Genomic DNA, 24,339 nt, shown 5'->3' with positions numbered 1-24,339 from the left:
ACCCATGGAGTTTGACAAACACAGTTGATGGAGACACTTGGTTTAATGCTCAGCTATATATGTTCATATATTTGCTTAAAAAGTCACTTTTTATTCAGATTTCTCTTTTTTTTTTTTACTTTAATCTAAAATTTCATTAGCATCTACATGATCAGTAAATTAAATATAGGAAAATACATGATTTTCATTGAAAAAATGCAAAATACAGAGGATTATGTTCTTATAAATGGTGATAAATCATTTAAGAAAGCTAAAATATAGAGAAAAATTCATCGGGTCTTTTGGGTTAATGCCTCTAATCAGAGGTGCTCAGACCACCTCTTGTCCAGAGTATGTCCGACAAACCTCATTCCTTAATTTCAACTCATTTTTTATATATTTGGGGCATTTTGTCTTTTTATTAGCAACATGAAGGATGTAGAGAGAGTGGATGGCATGCACCGACGGACCTGGGCTAAGAATCCAACCCAGGTTGCTGTGATAAGGTGTGAGCCAGTGTGGTATAGATCCTATCAGGTGATCCACCAGGTTCCCCAAGCCTCCTTAGTTTTTCTGAGGAACTGAAGCCATTGTATTAATCTCTATATAAATCTGCCTCCATTGGTTAGTTTGGGCGTTGGTTTGAATTTGACATAACATATTCAAACATCACAGTGACACAGCAACACATTTTGCAGACTTGTTCTTTTTGTCTGGGAACTCCACTATGATCAAGCACCGTCCAGGGCTTCAGTTTCTTGGGGGAAAGGATCGTATGACAGCAAGAAGAAGAGGTGAAAATATTCTAAATATAGCACACAAACAGATATTGGTTTGCAGAGGATTTTTTGATGAGGATTCTGAACCTCATGTGGTTCTGCAATCACACAGATGAACCTGAACTGCTCGTGTTAAACACATCTACACCTCCACATTCAGACACTAATAACCACACTTGACTAATTTTGTGTTTGGAAACACCGAGTCTTTCATCATTTTTGAGAGACACATGCATGCTCTTTTTTTAACAGTCAGTAAATTAGAGTAAATATTTGATTAAATACATGCAGCTATATCACATTCTGTAGGTTTGTAGAACACGCTAACGCAAATACACTACAGTCTATAGCCCTTTTTACACAGCACTTCTGTTCCAGGAATATTTCACCTTTGTTCCAGAACGACGTTTGTGTAAACGGAATGGTGGGATCATTTGGTCCTACCTTTATTGCGGCTCTGTAACACCTCTGGAGGTAGTAACAGAGTCTTGATAAAGGTGGAATCATGATTCCAGAACACTGTGTAAAAGGAACACCTCTCGCTTCGCAACCAAGGTGTGACACTTTGACAACATATTGTATGTGCGACCCCCGTGCCAGGGAGATTTAAAAATGATTGCAGGCTGTGTACAGTAAACAAACATATCAATGCAACCAGAAAGATGTCAGATTGGGGGGATGCAGAGATCCGTGACCTGTTGTCACTTTGGGCGGAGGACTCTATCCATGCTAACATTTGTGGAACGGTGAAAGATGGGCAACACTGCTATCCTCAGGGTATTTCCGACACGCAAGTTATACGCTACACCAGTGGTCCCCAACCCCCAGTCCCCGCACCGGTACTGGTCTGTGGATCATTTGGTACTGGGCCGCAAAGAAATAAAAATTGTGGTTAATATTAAAGCAATTTTTTCCATTAGTCTTGCGGAGATTTTATTTTGAAAAGTGACCGTTTCTGCCCTCGCCTCACAACCGTTCACTTATGGCATTTCATGAATCAGTAGTAACACAAGCTAAAGAAATTAGCCAAAAACAAAATTCACTGGAGAACTTTTTTGGGAAGAAACAAGGAAACGATGAGGCTGCAGAAGGGTCACAGACTGCCTGCAAACAGAAAGCTGCATTTAGAAGGAAATATCAGCATTCCTGCCTAAGTTACAGGTTCATCGCAACAGTTGTCACACAAGCACCTCAAAACAAAACTGCTCTGGCACATCAATCCATGTTTGAGACAACTTCAAACCTCTGTGCATTCTGGATTAAAGTCAAAGCAAAATATGTGGATATCGCCACAAAAGCCCTGAAAGTCCTTCTTTCGTTTCCAACCTCATATCTTTGTGTGGCTGGTTTTTCTGCGATGAGTAGACTGGATTTATGGAGCACAGTTGGACTGTGTGTCCCATCAGCCCCAGATGGGACCGTCTAGTTGCAGGGAAACAAGTCCAGAGTTCTGACTGATTCTGCATTAGGGTTAGTTGATATTCTACTGTAGAATAATTGTAACTGCCTGATATACAGTGTAAGTGTTTCAGATCACATGCTCTGAACTGACAAAGGTTTTTGTTATTGGAACCCACACACCTCTACTCGGACCTCAGAGAATTTTCATGCATGAAAGTGGTCCATAGTACAAAAAAGGTTGGGGGCCACTGTGTTACACTACACGCTGTGCTGCATCACCGCCCCTTTGATTCCATAACGCAGGTTCACTGTGTAAAAATCCAGCCTGTCTCACCTCTGTTATTCCTTTGGCTTGGCTGTGGGAATTAGTCAATGGTGGAAAAAAGGTGGGATCACCATCTAACCTTTGTAAAAGTCTGTGTAAAAGTGGCTTATGATTGAGTGCAGTGATGCAGGAAAAGCAATGAAAAATGTTTTGATGGTTCAGTGTTGATACAGGTCAGTATTTAAGGAATGGCTATAATTCCACACATCAACACCACCTTCACCTTCCACAAAACAATGACCTGAAGCATGCATCCAAGCTGTGTAAGGGTTATATAGAGAGAAAACAGTGGCAGGAGTGTTATCTGTCATGGAATGGCCTGACCAGTCACCTGACCTCATTACTATCGAGCTGTGCTGGGATGAACTGGATCACAAGGTCAGAAAGAAACATGATGAAACAAGCCAAGAACACTTTTGGCAAGATTTACAAGAATCATAGCAAGGTGTTTCAGCTGAATTTTGGAGAAATTAAGTGTCCAGATTCCACATGTGACATTAATCAAATATATTTTCTCTATGGACTGTAATTATTTACATGTCTGATACAAATAAATAAATTCATTCATTCATTTTCTGAACCCGCTTTATCCTCACTAGGGTCACGGGGGTCGCTTGGAGCCTACCCCAGCTACATAGGGGCGAAGGCGGGGTACACCCTGGACAAGTCTCCAGTTCATCACAGGGCTGACATATAGAGACAAACAATCACTCTCACATTCACACCTATGGGCAATTTAGATTAACCAATTAACCTATCAGTGCATGTGTTTGGATGGTGGGAGGAAGCCGGAGTACCCGGAGAGAACCCACGCAGACACGGGGAGAACATGCAAACTCCACACAGAAAGGTCCCACCTCCTGTCGACTGGTGTTGGAATCGAGCCCAGGACCTTCTTGCTGTGAGGCACGAGTGCTAACCACTGCACCACCGTGTCGCCCACAAATAAATAAATGAAAAATGAAAAAAAAAAAATTTCTAACCTGCCTGATTAACCTTAACAGCTGGAGTCTACTGTTATTGGGTATGTCAGTACATTATGTTATAGATGTAAAGTACTATAGAAGCATCAGCGCTGTGTACAGATCTTTTGCCATTTTTAATTATGAACCAATCTATAGCAGAAATGTGGGGAAAAACACCTGTAATACTACAAACCTCAATGCAAAACAAGAGCAAATTGCACTCAAGTGGATAGGTTTATAGTTGTGTTAGTGTCTGTATATCATAACTACAAAATCTTCTGTGAATAGGTGCAAAGAAATTACAAATGCTACACCATTAGCAGATGCAATCCATTCTTTGTGGATCCAGCCCCAAGATTCTGTTGTATGACTTACTAAGATTTGTTAGGTCTTAAATTCTAGAATGAACAGACTTAGACAGCTCATATAATAGTCTGTTATCACAACAATCCTGTATTACAGAACTGACTAGAAGACCTTGTATGGTTGTACTAAAAGATGTTTTTTGCCTGTGGGGTAAGATGTATGCAAAGACATTCAGCTGTGAAAAAAAACATTCCTCCCTTCACCCTTTTTCCCTTTTATTTGCCAGCTTACTGGCAATTTTAGCTTTTTATGTAGCCTACTTCTTCTTTTTTTTTTTTTATACTTTTATCTACTCATCTGGCATTATACCCATGTTATTGACTTGAGGAAGAAATGTCACTCCATGAAATGCATTATATTGAAAGAGTATGTGACACAAGGGTGGAAAGGAGAGGACTCAAATGCACGGTGCTGAAGGGAAATAAACAGGTTTATTCAACACAAATGAGAAATTAAAACTTAAACATAGAAAGAACAAAACCCTGAGTCAGAGTCCGAGGGTGAGTGGAATGTCCGGGTTACGGAGCGGGTGGAGATGATACAATGGACCAGCGCCACACGACTGCAGCACCAAGCCTTAAATAGGCTAAATGATGATGTGGTGCAGCCGCGCGGTGCACAGCAGGTGAATATGATCATAGTTAAAGCGGAGAGGGAGGAGCCAGCAGTCACACCGGCGCAGACCGTAACAGGATGCTGTATATTGTGCGGTGCATGCATGCATTTGATGATGTATTCACCATCGTTCCTGCTCCTCTTTGAACTAATTATATAAGTGATGATTGGAAGGACATAAGATGTTAAAATAGTTTGTCTGATGGTGGGCAGATGTTTTTTTCCTTGGTAAATGCTTGTCAAAATACCTTCCTACTGATTTGTAAGTAAATGATTCAACACCTTTGAGGCGATCCTTTTAGTGCCATTTACCTTCTGACAGGCTGGTGAATGAAGGGTCTCTGTTAAATAAGGGAAATGAAAAAAAGACTAGGCTTTACACATTAATTTGACAGAGTCATCTTAAAAACAATCTTTTTAGATGGTGTGTGTTTTTTTTGTTTTTTTTTACATCAAATTAAGATCAAACTGATTAACCTTAATGAAATCATACTTCCAAACACTGAGAAAGTGACCACGTTCTGGGGTCTCTGTCTGTCAGCATGTTTGTTATTTAAACCCTCAGTGATGCTACTACTCTGTTAGTCACATTATTACTAACTCATTCTTTGAGTATATTTACCTTTGACAGTAAGTTCAAGGAAGAAAAGCACTTGCAGAACTAGGTTCTTTGAAAATGTCTTTCAATTCAGCAAAGTAGATTAGGTGAAATAAATGCTGCAAACATGAAACTGCCACCACAATTTCAACAGTGATTTCAGTCTGTTCATAACCAAGGACATAGTAAATAGTTTGGTTTAAATAATCTCATCAAATTTTCAATGAGTTCACGAATAGGTGAAACATCAGCAGTGCTGTAACACTGACTTGCATATTCTTTCTTTCCACTTGTTTGCTCTCTTTTATCCTTCTTTTATTCTCATCAGCCTCCAACAATGCCTTTTTTTTCTCCTCCTCCTGCTGTTCCCTCCTCTTCCATCCTGCGTTTGTCAGTTAAGCACTGCAGTGTAAGATTCACAGTCTGTCCAGGACCGCCTGCTCAGTGGTGGATGTTCTTTGATGTAAGCATTTCTTTATGTAGGTATTATATTTGATTGATGTGCAAACATCTGACAGTACACTCTGTTCTCATATATTTATTTGTGAGTCAGTGATGCACACTCAGGGGCTCTGTTGCTGCTAAACAGCCCTTCAGCCACTGAGCTGTCGATGACTCCAGCTTTATGCTGCAGCCCAAAACTCTTACATCTGCGCTTTGCTCTGGAGTCTGCGGGATCATGTGCTTATCATTCTCTAACTGCTCATCAGTCATGCTGGAGAAGTTTCACAAAATAAATGTTAGTGCCACTGTATGACCACTGTGTTGCCCAGTTGATCAGCTTGTCATGATGAGTTTAAGGTAAAATCTTAAGATGTTATAACCTGAAGTTGGTGCATTGCAGGATATATACACAACATTTAACTGTCAGTTAAAAAAATCACCACCTGGATGTAACCAAGCAAATGGTTAAGAACCTTCCACCGGATAATTACTGTGGTTATTAACATAATTAAGCTGCAACACATTCTTTAACTTTAACTGATGCGTGAGCAGCTTTTCATTTGTTAAACAACGTTCAGTTTGAGCATAAAGATTGGACTGCGTTTCCATGGAAAAGGTTCATGTGGTCTGATGAGTCCAGATTGACCCTGTTCCAGAGTGAAGAGAGTCAGATGAAGTGATTACCCATCATGCCTGGTGCCTACAGTACAAGCCTGTGGGGGCAGTGTTATGATCTGGGTTTGCTTCGGGTGGTGAGGTCTAGAATTGGCATGAATCATCATCATGTTATGATGGAAAAATTCTGGAAATAAATGTTTGGTATTACATACGTTTAGCAGATGCATGTTGTAATAAAAGCAAAAAGCAACATATGAGAATGCAAGACTCTTTTTTTGGATGGGCATTGTATTAGGCCACAAACAGAGCCCAATTCATTAAAAAAGAGCAGCCTTATTTATCTCGACAGATAGGCGACTGGACATGTTTATATAGTAGAGAGCAACATGTGTATTATGACAGTATATATCATGTCACAGTGTGTGTGTGTGAGGGTGTGTGTGTGTGTATGTGTGTATGTGTGTGTGTGTGTGTGTGTGTGTGTCAGTATGAAGATTTTCTACATCCAGACTTTTTAGTACAACTATCTTTTCATAACATATAAGATGGTACTGTACCTCTAAACTGCTTTAACAACTAGTGTAGAAGTGATTGACAAAAACTGAAGAATTAAACTATAAACTCAGAGCTCAAGGCAGCCTCACCTGCATACACTATATGGACAAAAGTATTGGGACACCTTGAATTCAAGGGTTTCATTGCTAAAAGTTGCTGTCATTGCAATAAATGGTTATAGGGTTAATTGTGTTTATTTTGTTGTCTACGCTTACAAAATAGGATTTAAAAGAGGTTGTTTTTACTTAATTTTAGGCTACTTATTTTTCATTGTAATTGTTTTAAATGTCCTACAATTCTGAAATACGTGTCACATTCTGAGTACAAATAATAATTTTAAACCACAAGTCAATCTGATGTATTCAACTCACAAAGAAGTGCCATAGACACCATGGACCTAGAAACTATGAAAGTATAGCCACAGTTTCCTCTATTAGCAATTAAGTCAACATGGCAATTTTTGAATGACATTGTCTTTTTTTATCAGTTGTTTTTCAAGTATAAAATACAATGACATGGATAATCTTAAAAATAAAGTAAAGAAAGACATCTATCTATTTGAAATCACATATTAGTCTCCTAATATTTCTTTCCGTATAAAGATGGACAACAGTGTGGCTCTAAACACATAAAGCCAAACCGTCCCAGTTTCCCCCCTGGATGGCAATAAACCATAAGCCCCGCCCACTTATTGTTAGTGAGTGAGATGTGGGAAACTAAGCATGCAAACTAAACACTCAAAGTAGGCTATATGTTTAGTAAAGGTTTCCCAAAAGCCAATTTTAGGTATATTTTATTAGGTCATCTTTGTAACTAAATTATATTTGACTTATTTGATGACAGTTGTGTTGAAACCAATGATCAGAGAAGAAATACAGGAGCTCCCATAACAATAGTCGCATTTCCATTGAATATCTGTGCAAAACTTTACAGATATTTTCTAAATGTCGAAAAAACAGAAGTGCGTCATGTCAGTTTTTCCATTAAATCACAAATGCGATGATTTGTTTATTTATTATCACGAGATGAGACGAGAAGTCATTCCATAGACATGGAGATGAATGTAAATATCGTGTTGATTTACAGATATATTCATTATTATTATATATTACCCCTCTACCCCATCCTACATTAGAAAATTATTCGTATCCTGGTGTCTCCACACATACCGCGCCATATTTCTTTTAAAACTGGTCTGGTTTGCTTGTTGTAACATCCGTCAACATCTGTTTGTTTTTTTTTTTAATTCATGTTACTCTAGTTGCGGAAAAGGTCTTTCCATTGCAGTTTTGCATGATATACCAATTGCCCTACACCCAAAAAAAACACCTCCTGCCAGCGCAAAAACTTTTAATCGAAAAACAAGAGTTTGAGAGTTTGAGAATTGTTGCTTTTCCATTTGGTAAATTTTTATGTGCAAGGTTTAATCACGCAATTTGAGGGTCAATGGAAAAGCGACTAGTGATAAGATTATACAAACAAAAGAGTAAAACATATTATAAAAAGGCAAAATTATTAAAATTTTTAGCTACAAATAAAAAATAATTTCAGTGGTGATGATGTAATGAGATACTGTAACAGAACAAATGAAAAACATGCTGTATGTTGCTGCTTGCTTAATAAGAACGAAACAGGACGTGAAAAATGTGTGGATTTAAAGCGGGCAACTGAGATCTGACTGAGATCTAAACATAATCAATAAGGTTGTATAAATCAAGGTCTTAGATTGACAAACTGACAGGATCCCACTACGGTCTGTGAAGTTAATCAGATTAAAAGGAGGCTCTACAGGGAGATGACACCTGGTTCATTTTTCACACACCTATAGTCTGTGCATGTAAACACCAGCGGCTCTTGGGACTCGGAGTTCATCTGAGATGCAGGGCAGGGATGGTCTGACCTTGGCAGACTCACCTACAATTACAGACACACACAGTGACACACTCAATCTGGATGCACGTTTGTATTTACACACTGACAAAGCCATGAACTCTGCCGCTTGATCTTACTCCCTCATCAACATTCCTCTGAACACACACTCACAAACACAGTAACACATCCAGCCACCCACTGTCCTCCGTCTGAATTAGGACTAATAAGCAGGTGAATTGTCTGTGGAGGTTTAGCCATTTGTTGTGACCTTGGCTAACTGTGGTTAGCAGCCAGGGTCAGACACTCCTGCCATTTGAATAAGCAGACTGCGTAGGAGCATTTTGTTAATACCTAATTCATGCTTACAGTAGACGACAAAGCACTGAATAGGTGATCTGATCGGATTTTCAAGTTACTTGTTGCGTAAATTTCCATATAAATTAAGTCATTTTAAAACTACTGCCACCTTATTGCTTCAAGCAAGACTTGCTAAACCACCCATGTGTTCTGTGACAACATGTTGACATAGACACATTTGGTAATTAATGCATTAATTAGCTCCACTAATGAACCCATTTGCATCACTGGATAGAGTAAAGATGCTGTGGCAACAGGCGGCTCAAGTGTTTAGTAGAGGAAATGAATCGGACCAAGCTCTAGTGATACTAACAAGTTTTGTTTAGTTTGTTTGTTTTTTACTGTTTAATTGGTGAAGCACAACATAACAGTTAATTTAATGTAGATAGATGTTACTAGACTTTGTTGTTTGGTAAATTCTTACCAATTTTCCGTGTAAATATTGCATTTATTTTTTAATGAAAACAACTGAATTACAAGGACAATAACATTTTTCAAAACTTCTTCTTCTTCTTTTTTTTCTTCTTCTTCTTCTTTTTCTTTTTCTTCTTCTTCTTCTTCTTCTTCTTCTTCTTCTTCTTCTTCTTCTTCTTCTTATTATTATTATTATTATTATTATTATTATTATTATTATTATTATTATTATTATTATTATTATTATTATTATTATTAATGTTAGAGGTGGTGGGGGTGATTTGATGATGGTAATCATAGTAATGTCATTAATTAGAATATGACTTGTTTTACTACTGTGATAGTATTCCTACTATCATCATCACCATCATTTTCCTCTTCTTATTATTTTTATTTATTAATATTTTTATTAAATTTTACTGTTATTGTCATGTTCATACTATCTATTACTGTTTTTATATGTCTTTTTTCTGTTTTCTCTTTTTGTTCCTTTCGTTCTTTTACTTACTTAATTGTTTTACCTGTTTGTTGCATCTGTTGTTACTACTTGTTCACATTTAAAAAAAGAAGGGTGTTACATGAACTAAACTATTGGGCCACATGACACCTACAGTGTATTGAACTTCCCATTCCCACTGACTTGTAATATTATTGTGATAAACATGTTCACGTCAGCTGCTAATGTCAGCTTTCAATAAATATAACAATAAATGTCTAGTCTGTATTTCTAGTCTGTACCTAGTCTGTATTTTTCTTCCTGAGTGGAAAAAAACAGATGGTTACCTGTGTTTTAAAATGGTTATTTATACAGATACAAATATATAGATTTCAGATATACAGATTTCTACAAATAAATCCAATACAATCCAAAAACCATAAACTCCAATTATAATGATGAAAAAACAAAGACAATGTTGTGTCAAAGTGAGTAAAAACAAACTGTCAAACTCATCAAATGTTCTGAAAACAATGTTAATATAATTAACGATAATGACAAAATTAAAAAAAACAAAACATTTATTGTAATTACATTTGTGGCAAAACAACATTATATTATGACATTTGTCATTATCATTTCACAGCCCAATGTGTCCCAATACTTTTGTCTATATCCTCTGTAATCATTAGTGCCCCTTACTCTTAAAATATATTCTCAGGAACAGCTGGACTGAAAGTTCCAAAATTTGGTGCAAACATCCCCTTGGATGCATGAAAGAGCTGAAGATATTTTGGTGGCCAATTGTCACAGTTAGTGGGACACTTAATCATAGATGTTGTGTGCAGGTTCATTCTTTTAAAACATTCAATACAGTCATGTCAGTACAAGCTATGAATATATTACAACTTGACAAAAATGTACTTTATTCGGTCTATAATAAAATTTAAAGAAATTATGAGGATTACAAATGAATTATTTATTTTAAAGGGGGTTGGTACCAGTATTATGCAATTCAGCGTGTTGTGTTTCTGTAGGTGTTACTATCATGCCTCTGAGGCATAGTTCATGTTAAGGTCACATAGTTAGCCGGAGGGTCTGGCAAAAAGTCTCCAGTTTTTATTATGTATGTATACATATTTATTTGACATCAGCTGAAAAATAATCACACATTTTATTTGTAAATCCAGGTCAGACCCATGTATTGGTCCATTTGTTTGTTTGACCTTGTACTGTAGAATCTCATGGGGGGGTTGAGTTGAACTGGTGTCAGAAGCAGAGGCAGATTGCTCAGAGCTGTTTTTCATTTGATGTAGGAACTCCACCTCTTTGCAGTGAAAGCTAGTCCCTGCTGGCATTTTTCATTTGTTCCGTATTTTTAAATGGTTTTGGTGGCTGGGAATAAGACTTTTTCTTTCTTTTTTACCTCTCTGAAAGCCACAATAAACCAATCACAGAGTTGAGTTGGATTCCTGTCTTGAAGTTTCTCTTAAATTCAGAGTATTATTATTAAATGTGATGTGAAAGACCACAAAGGATGGACATACATAAAATAGTCATCTGCCTTTAGTTCTACTGTCTTGTCTCTGTTCTTATCATATCCAACTTTCCAAACCATGACTGTGATAAATTAAAAGAATAGTGTTGTGATCTAATACACTGGCTGTATATAACAAATCAGATAAATATACAATAAAGAGCGGATGAAAAATTAAGCGCTGATAAATGAGAATAAAAGTGAGATAAAGCAAGATAGAGGCTGCATATCAGCACAAGTATGCTCTGGAGAAGTGATTGAGGGGATTAAAGTGATCTTGCTGGCATGAGCTCCTCTGGCAGGTGTTCAGGAGTCTGACTTTGACAGCGAAGGTTCGGTCACCTTCAGTTTAGAGCTGAGTGGTTGGAGCAGCTGCTGATCTGGGGATGAAAGGTCTGAAATGTCGCTGGTGCTGACTAAAGTTGTTGCGACTCAATAAAACACATTTTTGGCATTAAAGACATCATCAGGTCACCAGAATGATACAGGCTTTATAGGGGATCTGTTTCTTCAATCGTAAGACAAACTGAATTTGTACTGCAAGAAGCTGGATGAGTTATAGCCTTTTGAGACCCAGGAAAGTTCCAGTTTTACATTAAATCATTGTCTTGATTGGAAACAGCTTTTCAGACAGGAATATAACGATTAGAGATTTTGGTGCTACAATTGTCATCAGAGAAATAATCATGGTTTCATGATTATTACGATTATTTTGCGGGGGTTTATATATGGGGGTGTGGTTCACGCTGTACCCCCATGAAAGTGAAACTTAACATGTGTTTCTAATCTCTTTACGTCTCCCGCTAGGGCTGCACGATATTAGAAAAAACTGACATTGCCATTTTTTTTTAACCCTGTGATATATATTGCGATATAAAAAACTACTCAGGAGGATATAATAGCTGTGTGGTGCTGACAAAAATGGTCAAACAAATTAGTTGTGTTTCATTGTGGCGACAGGTGGAAGGCACTGTCGACACAGAACACATGTTTCAGTATCATCCTTCTTGTAGCTGAAATAATTCCAGGTAACTGAAGTTGCTTTTCTTTTTGGCACAAAGTCTTTTTTTTCTGTGATTTTCTCTTGTTCGTTCCTCATGTTTTCATGTTTGTTTGTTTGTCTGTCTGTTAGCAAGATAACTCAAAAACTTCTGAAAGAATTTTGAAGAAATTTTCAGGAAATGTTGATACTGGCACAAGGAACAACTGATAAAATTTTGGTGGTGATCAATGGGGGGGGGGGGGGGTCCCAATCTGCTTTGGCGGAGGTCTGCGCTCTCCGAGTGCTTTTCTAGTTTTTCAGTGTTGTTACCAGTGACTCACTCCATGTGCAGGGGCATCGTCTGCTTTGACATACTGATTAAGAACGATTGTGATTGGTGGATTGCTGCGTGCAGTGTGTGTCAGGTACCCAGGTTGAAATTAGATGAGAACACGTCGAGTTCATTTGCCTCCTACGTTGCAGGACCTGCGATGTGACTATTGCACACACGTATATTGCGATGAAGATGCTCAAACGATATATTGTGCAGCTCTGTCTCCCGTTGTTGTGAAGCCTCAGACTATTTTTTGCAGTTTGCCTTGTGATCAAACAGAGCGTGTTTACGGCATCAATTCACAAGTTATCCCTCCCAAACCTTGTATGACAGTCTGAGCTGCTGGAGAAGAATGGCCTTACTGTATGAAAGCTATGCAGCCAGATTGTTGTGAATGGGTTGCGCAATGGTCGCCTAAAGCTGCGTAGATGACGGTAGTGAACGCAAACTGTATGGAAACAAAAGTGAGCCCGCATCAAAAATATATGTACGGTCTGAATTTCAGCTTGTTCCTTCCTTGTCATTTTCACTCATGGAATGTTGAATGTTGCTTCTGTAACATTGCTGTCGTTCCGTGCAGGAAGCGCATATTGGAGTGTCTTTGGTTCAGCTCTGAATCTGTACTTTATGGGATAGTGTTTGGCAGCCTTGACGATTAATTAACAATTAAAATGGTGATTAAACGTAACACCATGACATCGTTACAACCCTATTTTCAGATACTATTTTTTTTTTTTTTAAGTAAATCTTTGAAACTTGCCCCTACAGAGGACAAAATGCATTGCTGGGTCTCAGGTGGGTAAGAGGCCAACTGCATACCACAGTCACTCACTTCAAAACTAAAGCTGACTATATAACACATCCACATTCCTAAACCTCGCTTCTAAAATTACACACATGCATGAATTTTGCAAGCTCAAAAACTGATAATGTCAAAAAAACCTTGCAAAATTGTTGCATTCAGGTTACAGCGATGCCACAATTAGCAGCTCAGTGCAATGGTTATTGCTATTGCCTCACAGCAAGAAGGTTCTGGGTTCAAGTCGTGAGTCTTTCTCTGTAAAATACTCTCCAAGTTCTCTGGCTTCCTCCAAGAACATGCACCTGAGTATTTTACATAGCCAATGTAAATCGACTGTAGGTGTGCCTATGAGAGCGGTTGTTGGTCTGTATATGCCAGCTGCAATGAACTGATGAAATATCCAGGGTGTACACTGACTTTGCCCTTTGGGATGAATGAATGAATGAATGAATGGATGGATGGATAGATTTGAGTTTGTTTTTGTTTACACACAAATGGTTAGATTGTAGTAAGGGCTAAAATAGCTCAAATGAGAACATGATGAACATTGTTAGAGAAATTCAACAGCTCCTGGTTTTAGCCTTCCTTTAACCCTGAGTTCATGCTGCAGGTCATGGTGAAATGCTGTCACAACACTTTGCCCTACTCCGTCATCCATCTGGATCTGTAGACAATGGCCCAAACTTCATAATCACATTTTGCCTAAACTGTCTGCTTCTGTCTCTTTTAGGATATTGCAAAAGTGTGTTATTTGCTGTGTTGTCCTTAAGATTTGGCACACAAGTAGATTGTAGGTGTATTCATACTGAGGAGCCAAACATGGTGCGACATACTCTCTCCATCTGGTCTTTGTGTGATATAACTTTGTACAATGGGAAGTGCATTCAGGGGTAGATTCTTCAATCTCTTGCATTGAGCAGTCTGTCCTCATGAGCTTGTTCCAGTTAATGTCTCCTGTATGACACATCCACAGAGTTGTCTGAGTGTTCCTCAGTCTTCAGTATCTTTATACACCACTTAACAGAAAACATCCTCCATTACGAAACAGAAAACAGTCACTTCTAACATCCAATTGGAAGTGGAATATGAAATATGAAGAATAGATCAGTGTTTCTCCATCTTGCAACTTTTTTTATCATAATAGTTTACTCACATAACAGAATAACTTCAGAAACCTAAACATTAGTTGTTTTAACCTCCTACAAAAATCATGTGTGATATGCAGGGGTGTGCTATAAATAGTACTGACTGAGAAAGCTCCAAGATTTATTCACTTCAAACATATAATGACTTGGAATAATATAGTATTATATCATTTTTGTTTCACTCCAGGTACAAATTTTGCTTACGTCTACAGACCACCGACGTACAGAACTATCAGCGTTGTGTGTGTGTGTGTGTGTGTGTGTGTGTGCGTGTGTGTGTGTATATATATATATATATATATATATATATATATATATATACACACAGAGAGAGAGAGAGCTGCAATGATTTCAACTATTTTGATAATCAATTTGTTTGTTTTTTTTTAAGAAATAAAAAATATGTCAAAATTGATTCTGGTTTTACAGTGGTGGATACTTAGTTATTTTTCACATCTCAATAACAATAAACTGAATATCTTTGGGTTGAATGCCAAGCAAGACCATTTTCACTATTGTCTAACATTTTCTAGACCAATAATCATCTGATTAAATGGCAATGAAAGTAATTGTAGTAGTGGTCACCATGGGACAAAGATGAGCTCAGCTCCAAGATGAAGCCAATGAGGAAGTATCTTGAAGCTGTAATACCACTGACGGCCACTGAGTGGTGACTCCAAAAGCCCTGCCTCCCACAGACACTGAACATTTCTGTAAAATGAAGTCAGTTATTTTTTCCAGGAGTAGTTCTAGTCTCATCCTTTTTATTTGGAACCTCTAACAAATGATTTGGTAGTCTATCTATAAAATTTTCCTCAATTTATCAGCTCTCTGAGAAAGCATAAGCTTTGACATCAGCCATATCGGACTTTGATTTACAGGTCTCTGAAAGCTCACTCACCTGCTGAGCTGGACTTTTCAAGTTTCACTTTATTTAGTGAAAGACATTTTTTCCCACCTTCGGTGCAGTTATGATTAACAGGTTAATAGGTTCCACTGCTTGATGATGTTTATTTATTACCCCACCCCCCCTGAAGGGGAGGCAAGGGGTATTGTTTTTGGTTCAGTTTGTTTGTTTCTTTGTTAACACTCTAGCAGCAAAACCATTGATTGAATTCATACCAAATTGGGTTTACAGATTGCCAGTGACCCAGAATAGATGTGATTACATTTTGGGAACAGTAGGTCAAAGTTTAATTTTTTTTTTTTTTAATCTCCCCCCCCATTTACTTTTAATGGGTGAAATTTCACATGTGTGTAGTAGCAAAACTATTGGTTGAATTCATACCAAATTGGGTTTATAGATTGCCGGTGAACGACAATATATGTGGTTACATTTTGGGAAAAGTAGGTCAAAGTTCTAATTTTTTGTGAATTTTTAAATAATTTTTTCTTCTCCCATTTACTTATAATGGGGAAAATGTCAAATGTCTGTAAAAACATAAATTCTGTTTGAATTTACTTCAAACTTTGCACATATATAGAAGCAATTGACATGCTGACATCAGCACACGCATAGACATGATGACATCAGCTGGATTAAGGCCAAAATAAACTACAATATGTGTGAGGGGCGGGGTTTGTTGTGCCTGGAACCACTTGTTACCTCTGCCAGGAGGTATTGTGATCGCTTTGCTTTGTGTGTTTGCGTGCATGCGTGTTTGTTTGTGTGTTTGTTTGTTTGTTAGCAAGATAACTCAAAAAGTTATGGATGGATTTTCATGAAATTTTCAGGAAATGTTGATACTGGCACAAGGAAGAAATGATTAAATTTTGGTGGTGATTTGGGGGGGGACGGCCACTGATGTGCCTTGGTGGAGGTCTGCGCTCTCCGAGTGCTTTTCTTGTTATTTTACTGTTTCTGAAAGTTAGTGCTAAGCATCTGCTCACCTCTGACCCCTCAGGTTCTGCCCCTTTTTCTTTGAATATGGCCACTTCTGGCTCCATAAAGCCAACATAACACCCCACCCCCCCACCCCACCCAGGGAAAAATAAGCAGTTCAGAAACCAATGGATGATGTTACGATTACATTTAACTAAGGTTATGACCCTGTGTTAAGGCCTGGGCTGTTGGTTTGATCCCTGTGAAGGTGCATCTCCCCTGTAAACATCATTAGCTGCTGATGATACACTTCAGAATTTATGCAGCTCAAAGACCGTTATGTGTCAGGCTCCGAGAAAATAAAGACATTATGCCACCATCATAATAAACTAAACTAAAAAACTCAAACTAACCAGAACTCTCTGTTATCAACATCTGTTCCATGTCAGAGGTTAGATTCAGCTTGGACCTGCTGAACTGTACCTCACAGTGCAGTCTGTGTTCTCAGTGTAATCAAATGCATCAACAGCTGCAGATTATGTCCAGTCTGATTGAAAGGACAGGAAAAGTCTCTTTCCAACTCTGTTTGTACAGTTTTAGCAAAAGCGCTAAATCCCCAATGATAATGCTAAAAAAGATATTATCAGAAAAAGACTGTTTGGATTGTTGGCAAAACTTTCTGTTTCACAATGAAGAATAAGGGATTATTTTTGTTCCAGTAAACAAACCAGACCAGAAAATAGAAATCTGCCACCTGTCACCCCTCTTCTTTTCCTCCTAGAGTGAGGACTTTCCCCAAGGATTCGGCCTTATTGGGGAGGGACACTGTTCGAGCCCTGATGTACTACGCCTTAAAGGTCTGGAGTGACATCGCGCCTCTTAACTTTCACGAGGTGGCCGGCAGTGATGCAGACATTCAGATCGACTTCACCAAAGCCGACCACAATGATGGATATCCTTTCGACGGCCCAGGGGGCACTGTGGCTCATGCATTTTTCCCTGGTGAAAGGTTCACAGCCGGAGATACGCACTTTGATGATGACGAAGCCTGGACCTTTAGATCACCAGGTAGGAAATACTGGCTGTTGTCACTGTGTGTTATGTATAATGTGTTTCTTTTCCACATACACACATATTGAAATATTAATGTTTTTTATACTGTTGGTATTAATTAATGAAGGCTGAATCAGAAGATGGTATAAGATGAAAGTTTGGGAGGAGGGAAATGGAAAGGGATTGGTTCTCTATGAAAAAGACTCCCAGAGTACTATGAAATGAGACCACCGGAGCCGTCACTATCTAGAAACTCTTAAAAAATTAAAAATAGGCTGAAATCCGTTTTGAACTTCTCCGTTCACCAAGACTTCGACTGTATCTCCAAAATAGGAACGTTGACTGTATTTTGGACTAAAGCTTCGCTGCTATCCTTTGTTCATGTTCCAGATTTTACAATTCATATTTAATTTGTCAGAACTATAAATGTAACATACAATAGACTCAGATACAGGACTGAAGAGTAGTGATTGTTTTCAACAGCTCATCATTATACATAAAAGACTTCCTGATATTCTCTCCATTACTCATAAACAATTAGCCATAATACTCCCTTTGAGTTTTGAAGTGCTTTTATTTTTCTGCTATGACGTTTTCACAGTGGACCACTACATTAACCCATTAGCCATGGTTTTATTTGCACTGAGACTTTTCATATCACTTTTAATTACAACCTACATTTAAATGCTGTGTATGCATCTATATAACATGTAGTATGATGTAACCTGTTAAAGGGGCTCTTCATTCAGTTTTTCATGTAGTTTCAGACTTTTGCTTTTCCTTTTGTACAAAACATGTCTATGCATCATTTATGTAACCAGTCTCTTATGACTCACACTTTCTAATTATATTTTGACTAAATCAGCATAGGGAGGAGGTTGAGGTAAATGGCTGGGTCCACGAAACACCACTGTTTGTGTCCTTTTTATCTCAAAATGCTTTTTTATCCTCCACCGTCATTTTTACTTAAAAATTACCAACTTTAAAATGCCTAAACTTATACTAAAACTCATAACCACATCATTGTCAAAGCCTAAATGCAACAGATTTATGAAAATTTTAATATTATGTGTTGCATTTAGTGGTATTTCTCAACTGTTAATTAAATAAATGCTCCTGTGTTACATCAGAGAGTAAGAACTAGTGACTTGTACAGAACTTTTCACTTCAGAAGACTTATTTTTATCGGTAAAGTCTTTGGGATTCAAACTTTTTTTTTTTGCACCGACCAGACTCATCCTCTAATCTAAAATGTTAAATGACTCTTAAACAACTAATCTATCAATAAATGTAAATAATTAAGGTAAAATACAGTTTCTCAGCTTTTCATCAGCGTCATGTGCTGCAACACTTATTCATCAGTAAAATCTAAGGCTGTGATTACAGACACTGTTTTTTATGTTCAATTAATGTATTTTGCTGAAAAAAGTGGTTTTTCATCAAGGTCTTCTATTCTGGTATAATAACCTTTAAATTGACTCTCAGCTTTCATGAACATCTGCATGATCACTAAATTAAATAGAGGAAAATACCATTTTCATTAAAAAAAAAAAAAAGTTAAAATAATTGGTGATAGATCATTTAGGAAAGATTAATGTGGAGAAAAAAATTCATTTGGAAGTTGCCACAAAAAATAGTTCTATGTCTTTGAAGTGGCTCAATGTAGTAGAAGGTTTAAGGCTCCGTGGTGTTACTTTTCCTCACCATGGGAGACTGGCAGAGTGACACATTACCAAGGTTATTATCGTAACAAAAACTGATGAAACAAAAATGACGAAACAAATGAAACAAAATGACGAAAACTAGCGAAACTGAAAAAACATTTTCGTCAACTGAAATAAACACTGTAATTAAAAGAAAAAACTAGACGCACTCGGAGAGCGCAGACCTCTGCCAAGGCAGATCAGTGGCCCAACAAAAACATAATCTTCTTGGCGGAGGTAATAATAGCTAAATGAAACTGTATTGTGTGCTTACAAAACTAACTAAAATGCATAAAAATTATGGATAAAATTCCCTTCATTTTCATCTTTGTCAGTGTCGGATTGATATGAAATTGATTTATTTTGCTTGTGCAATTTTCCGCACCAAGGGCAGATGAAGTGCTTGATGAAGCAGAGGCCGGGACCTCGCATTGATCACTATCTACTAAGAGAAAGGTCAAGTCAGGCGAGTGAAGCTCAGCGGCAGGATTTAACCCACAGTCCACCGAGCATCAGTACCCCAATGGCTGAAAGTAATTCAAGATCAACATCTGAGAACCTGGAACCAAGTCAATCGCAGCACCTGGAGAAGAACATCCAAGGCCACAGACCTCAAGTGAAGTGGCCCAAGTCCAACAACAAGAAAGGGTGGGCAGCAATCGATGCGGACCTAATCAAAATCCTGGAAGGAATCAAAGGAACAATGGCAAAGAAAATGGAAAAAATGGGCGATCTGATCTATTTCTTACGTAGCAGAAAGGTTTGGCACTAAAAAGATGCGAGAGAAACATGCAACAACAACAGCCCTTCCCAAGTCCAGAAGGCAGCAACAAATTGAACACCTTGTCAGAGAAAGAAGGAACTTGAGGAAGCAGTGGAAGAGAGCCTCACAGGAGGAAAGAGCAGGCATCGACCTCCCGCAAGCAGACCTGAAAGAACGCCTGGGAAGTTTACGGAGAGCAGAAAACATCAGGCACCAACACAAAAGGAAAGAAAGGGCAAGAACATCCTTCTACAAGGATCCCTTTAGATTTGTGAAAGAAATCTTCACAAAGGAAAAGAGTGGATCTCTTAAAATGCCAAAGAGGGAATTAGAAGACCACCTGAAATGACTCACACAGACTGCCACAGACTGGAACAGAGGAAATTACCACCAGACATGCCATCACTGCCTCAACCAGAACATCAGCTGGATGACAGTCCCCCAAGATGGAGTGAGGTAGAGAAAGTGGTAAGGAAGGCAAGGACAGCTTCAGCTCCAGGTCCAAATGGAGTACCATACCGGCTGTATAAAAATTCCCCAAACGTCTTGCAGTTTTTGTGGAGGCAAATGAAGGTGGCATGGAAGACACAAACCATCCCAAAAGTGTGGCAGAGAGCTGGGGGAGTGATAATCCCCAAGGAGAAGGATGCCTCAAGAATCGATCAATTCTGACAGATTAATCTGTTGAATGTCGAAGGGAAGGTCTTCTTTAGCATTGTTGCTTAAAGGATGACAATCTACCTAAAACAAAACAACTTGATTGACACGTCGGTCCAGAAAGCTGGCATACCCAAGTGGGTGGTTGGAGGAGAACGTCTGCAGTGTGGACAGTGTCTACCTCCCATTCGCGCCTACATGGATGACATGACGACCGTAACATCTACCGTTGCATGTACAAAATGGCTGCTTGAGAAACTTCAGGACAACATCACATGGGCAAGGATGACACTGAAACCTAGCAATTCCAGGAGCATATCCATCAGCAAAGGGAAACTTGTGGACCAGAGGTTCTACATCAAGGATACACCCATCCCTCTGGTGTCAGAGCTACCCATTAAGAGCTTAGGGCGCTGGTACAACGAGAGCCTCAAAGACTCAGACCGGATTGATCAGCTGAGGGCAGAAACCATCAAAGGTCTTACCAGCATAGACAAGACCCTGCTTCCTGGCAAGTTGAAACTGTGGTGCCAGCAGTTTGGATTGCTACCCCGCCTGATGTGGCCTTTAACAATCTATGAGATCCCCATGACCAAAGTTGAGAAGCTACAGAGAACAGTCAGCTCTTACATCAAGAAGTGGCTTGGTCTTCCCCATTGCCTCAGCACCATTGGCTTGTATGGGCACGGGGCCCTGAAACTGCCTGTCTCTAGCCTCACAGACGAATATAAATGTGCCAAAGTGAGGTTGAACATGACCCTGAACGAGGCTCAGGATGACACGATCCGAGCAGCTGCCCCCATATTGGCAACTGGCAGGAAATGGATCCCATCAGAGGCCATACAGCAAGCAAAATCAGTGCTCAGACATGGAGACATTGTAGGGCAGGTGCAGCATGGAAGAAGTGGGTTTGGACTTGGAACAAGCCGACCCACATGGCACAAGGCCACAGTTACCCAGAGGAGAAAGCTGGTCGTGGTTGAGGTTCAACAGCAGGAAGAGGCAGCAAGATGGGCAAAGGCAGTCTCACAGTCCAAACAGGGCCAGTGGACTAGCTGGGAAAACCTGGAGCATCATAAGCTCACGTGGAGGGACCTGTGGGAGATGGAAGGAAGCTGGATCAGCTTCATTATCAGAGCCACCTACGATGTTCTTCCTTCACCCAAGAACCTACACCAGTGGCTAGGAGAGGATCCATCATGTGCTCTCTGCAAAACCCCTGCAACTCTTAGGCACATTCTCACTGGATGCAAAACCAGTTTGTCCCAAGGCCGGTACACCTGGAGAGACAACCAGGTCCTATGACAACTGGCGATCATCCTGGAAGGAAGAAGAACAACTAACAACGCCCTTCCTCCCCAGTGCCTGGACAGCCGAACACCATCCCGTTCATAAGGGCAGGGCAACTCTCAGCAACAACAGCTGCGAGAGTGGAAACAACCTTCCTGGCCAATGTCCGGGATTGGAAAATGCAGGTTGATCTAGACCAGAAGCTCATCTTTCCACTTGAGATAATTACAACTAATCTCAGACCAGACCTGGTCTTATGGTCAACATCGCAGAAGTCACTGCTCATCATAGAACTGACTGTACCATGGGAGGCTGCAGTCAGTGAAGCATACGAACGCAAACGCCTGAAATACTCCGACATAACAGCAGAGGTAGAACAACGTGGCTGGCGTGCCCATGTGCTTCCCATGGAGGTCGGATGCAGAAGCTTTGTCGCTGGATCCACAACCAAGCTTCTAAAGGGGATGGGAGTGCGAGGACAGGCCCTTCAGCAAGCCAACAGATCACTGTCGGAAGCCGCCGAGCGCTGCAGCAGCTGGCTATGGATAAAGAGGAAGGACCCCATCTGGGCTGCAAAGTGACCACTGGAGGTAAAAGCCGAGGGGGACACACCAGGGACGCTCGGTGTCACCGTTGAGCCCTGTGGAGATGTAGTGGGCCCATCAACGAAACATCAATGAAGCAGGGTGCCCACCTGAAGACCCCAGTGAAGCTTTTACCCCTACCCTCTCATCACCAAGTGCCATTCAATCAGAGGTTGTAATACCAAGTCCTATGGGCTCAACAGATCTACGCATGTCAAACTGCCGGCGTACCTCTTTTTTTTTTTTTTCTTTACAGTGCCATCAACCCAAACCACCATCAAGGAAGGTAAGTATTCTCCATCAACCCAAACTGCCATCAAGCCAGGTAAGTAGTCGCCATCGATCCAAACCGCCATTGTGGGCCTATCAACGAAACATCAACAAAGCAGGGTGCCCACCTGAAGACCCCAGTGAAGCTTTTACCCCAACCCCACTCATCGCCAAGTGCTGATCAATTAGGGATTGTAATACCAAGTCCTATTAGCTCAACTGGCGGTATTATACAGCACTTCCCGTCACTTATCATTCAGAGTCACCTTCTCGTCCCCACTCTACCTGGCAACATGCAGACTAAAGTTGGGAGAAAGCAGCAGAGTCCTGTATGGGATTTATTTGAATACGATGGCAAGGAAGATAAAAGATATGAAAAAACTAAAACTAAACTAAAACTAAGCATTCAGAGAAAAAAAAATTAAACTAATAAAAACCAGCAAACCTGCTCTAAAAACTAATTGAAACTAACTGAATTAGAGAAAAAAAAGTCAAAACTAAATAAAACTAAACTATAATGAAAAATCCAAAACTATTATAGCTTTGCTCACTACTCCCTCTAGTGGCTGCATATATCCACAGGCTCATCACTATAAATATATTCAGTTCATATCTCTTCAATCCAATACACTGGCATCTTCAGCAGAGCTTCAGAGCTCTTTATCTAGTACATGCAGCTCCTTTGAGACTTAAATAGGCACCATCACTGTTCTGTGACGTCCATGTACAGTACCTCTAAAGTCAAGTTTTCACAGGCTCAGAAAAAACAGCTTTGGGCTGATCCATTTCCAGTTACTTTAAGCAGGGTTGTAAGAGTTTATTTTTCTTAAGTTTTCTCAGTCCATTAAGGAACACTTCATCCTTCACATAATCATAAAATGCATGATTTTCTTTGGATTGTCAGGATAGGATAAACTGTACCCTGGGAAAGCAACTAGATGAATTTCAGTCTCTAAGGAGACTGTGTGTGGTTACTAAAAGATGAAGCTTTGCTAGAACATTGCTGTACCACTGCTGAATCCTGACAGAATTTACCTGGAATAATTCAAATGACAAAATACTGTTAAAATGGAGAAATAAGTTGAAGAAGCTGAAATACGTAGCTTAATTCACAGATCATTGTCAAAGAAGAAAAAACATTGAAGAAAAAGCTGAAATAGCTGAAGTAGAAAAGTTTGTCAAAGTCAACAAAGTTGGAGAAACTGAAAAGTCTGAAGTAGAAAACTTTCTCAGTGTTAAAAGTTAAAAGCTGAAGAAAAGTGCCATAATTATTAAACAGAGAGTGTTGTGAAAGTTACAAAATAATAAAGCTGAAGTTGCTGAAAGGCTGTCAAGTAGAAAATGAAATGAAAAGAGAGAAAGGAAGGTGAAATAGATTAAAGCTACAAACATTGTCTCAAGTATGAAAAGTCTGTATTATTCTGAAAAACAACTAATGTAAAACGTTTTGGAAACTGCACTGTGTATAAGACCTTAACATAATCTCAAAGAAATAAATACTGAAAAATACATTAAAACACATTGCATTTTGCAGGCTTTTTTAGAAATTTTAACTGTTTCCCTAGTCTTATTAACTTTCTTATAGTTGCTTTTATTTTGAAAGTCTGACCTTACTTGAAATGCAGGTCAGCTTTTGTTTCCTCATGAAGGCTTTTATTTTAAAATCCAGTCAC

The 24,339-nt window shown here is 39.2% G+C and overlaps 1 protein-coding gene across 1 annotated transcript in view; it reads left to right on the top strand.

The window, feature by feature from the left end:
- Positions 1–24,339, top strand: part of mmp17a (matrix metallopeptidase 17a) — a 161,188-nt gene that overhangs the window by 104,021 nt on the left and 32,828 nt on the right. The window contains exon 4 of the mRNA XM_030150753.1: positions 17,128–17,414. Coding sequence (XP_030006613.1) covers positions 17,128–17,414 — 287 coding nt within the window. The remainder of the gene's footprint in view (positions 1–17,127; positions 17,415–24,339) is intronic.

Source organism: Sphaeramia orbicularis, chromosome 12, assembly GCF_902148855.1.
Source record: "Sphaeramia orbicularis chromosome 12, fSphaOr1.1, whole genome shotgun sequence".
Lineage (NCBI taxonomy): Eukaryota > Metazoa > Chordata > Actinopteri > Kurtiformes > Apogonidae > Sphaeramia > Sphaeramia orbicularis.
The sequence above is the reverse complement of the archived record's forward strand: the minus strand, read 5'-3'. Positions and strand labels throughout refer to the sequence as shown.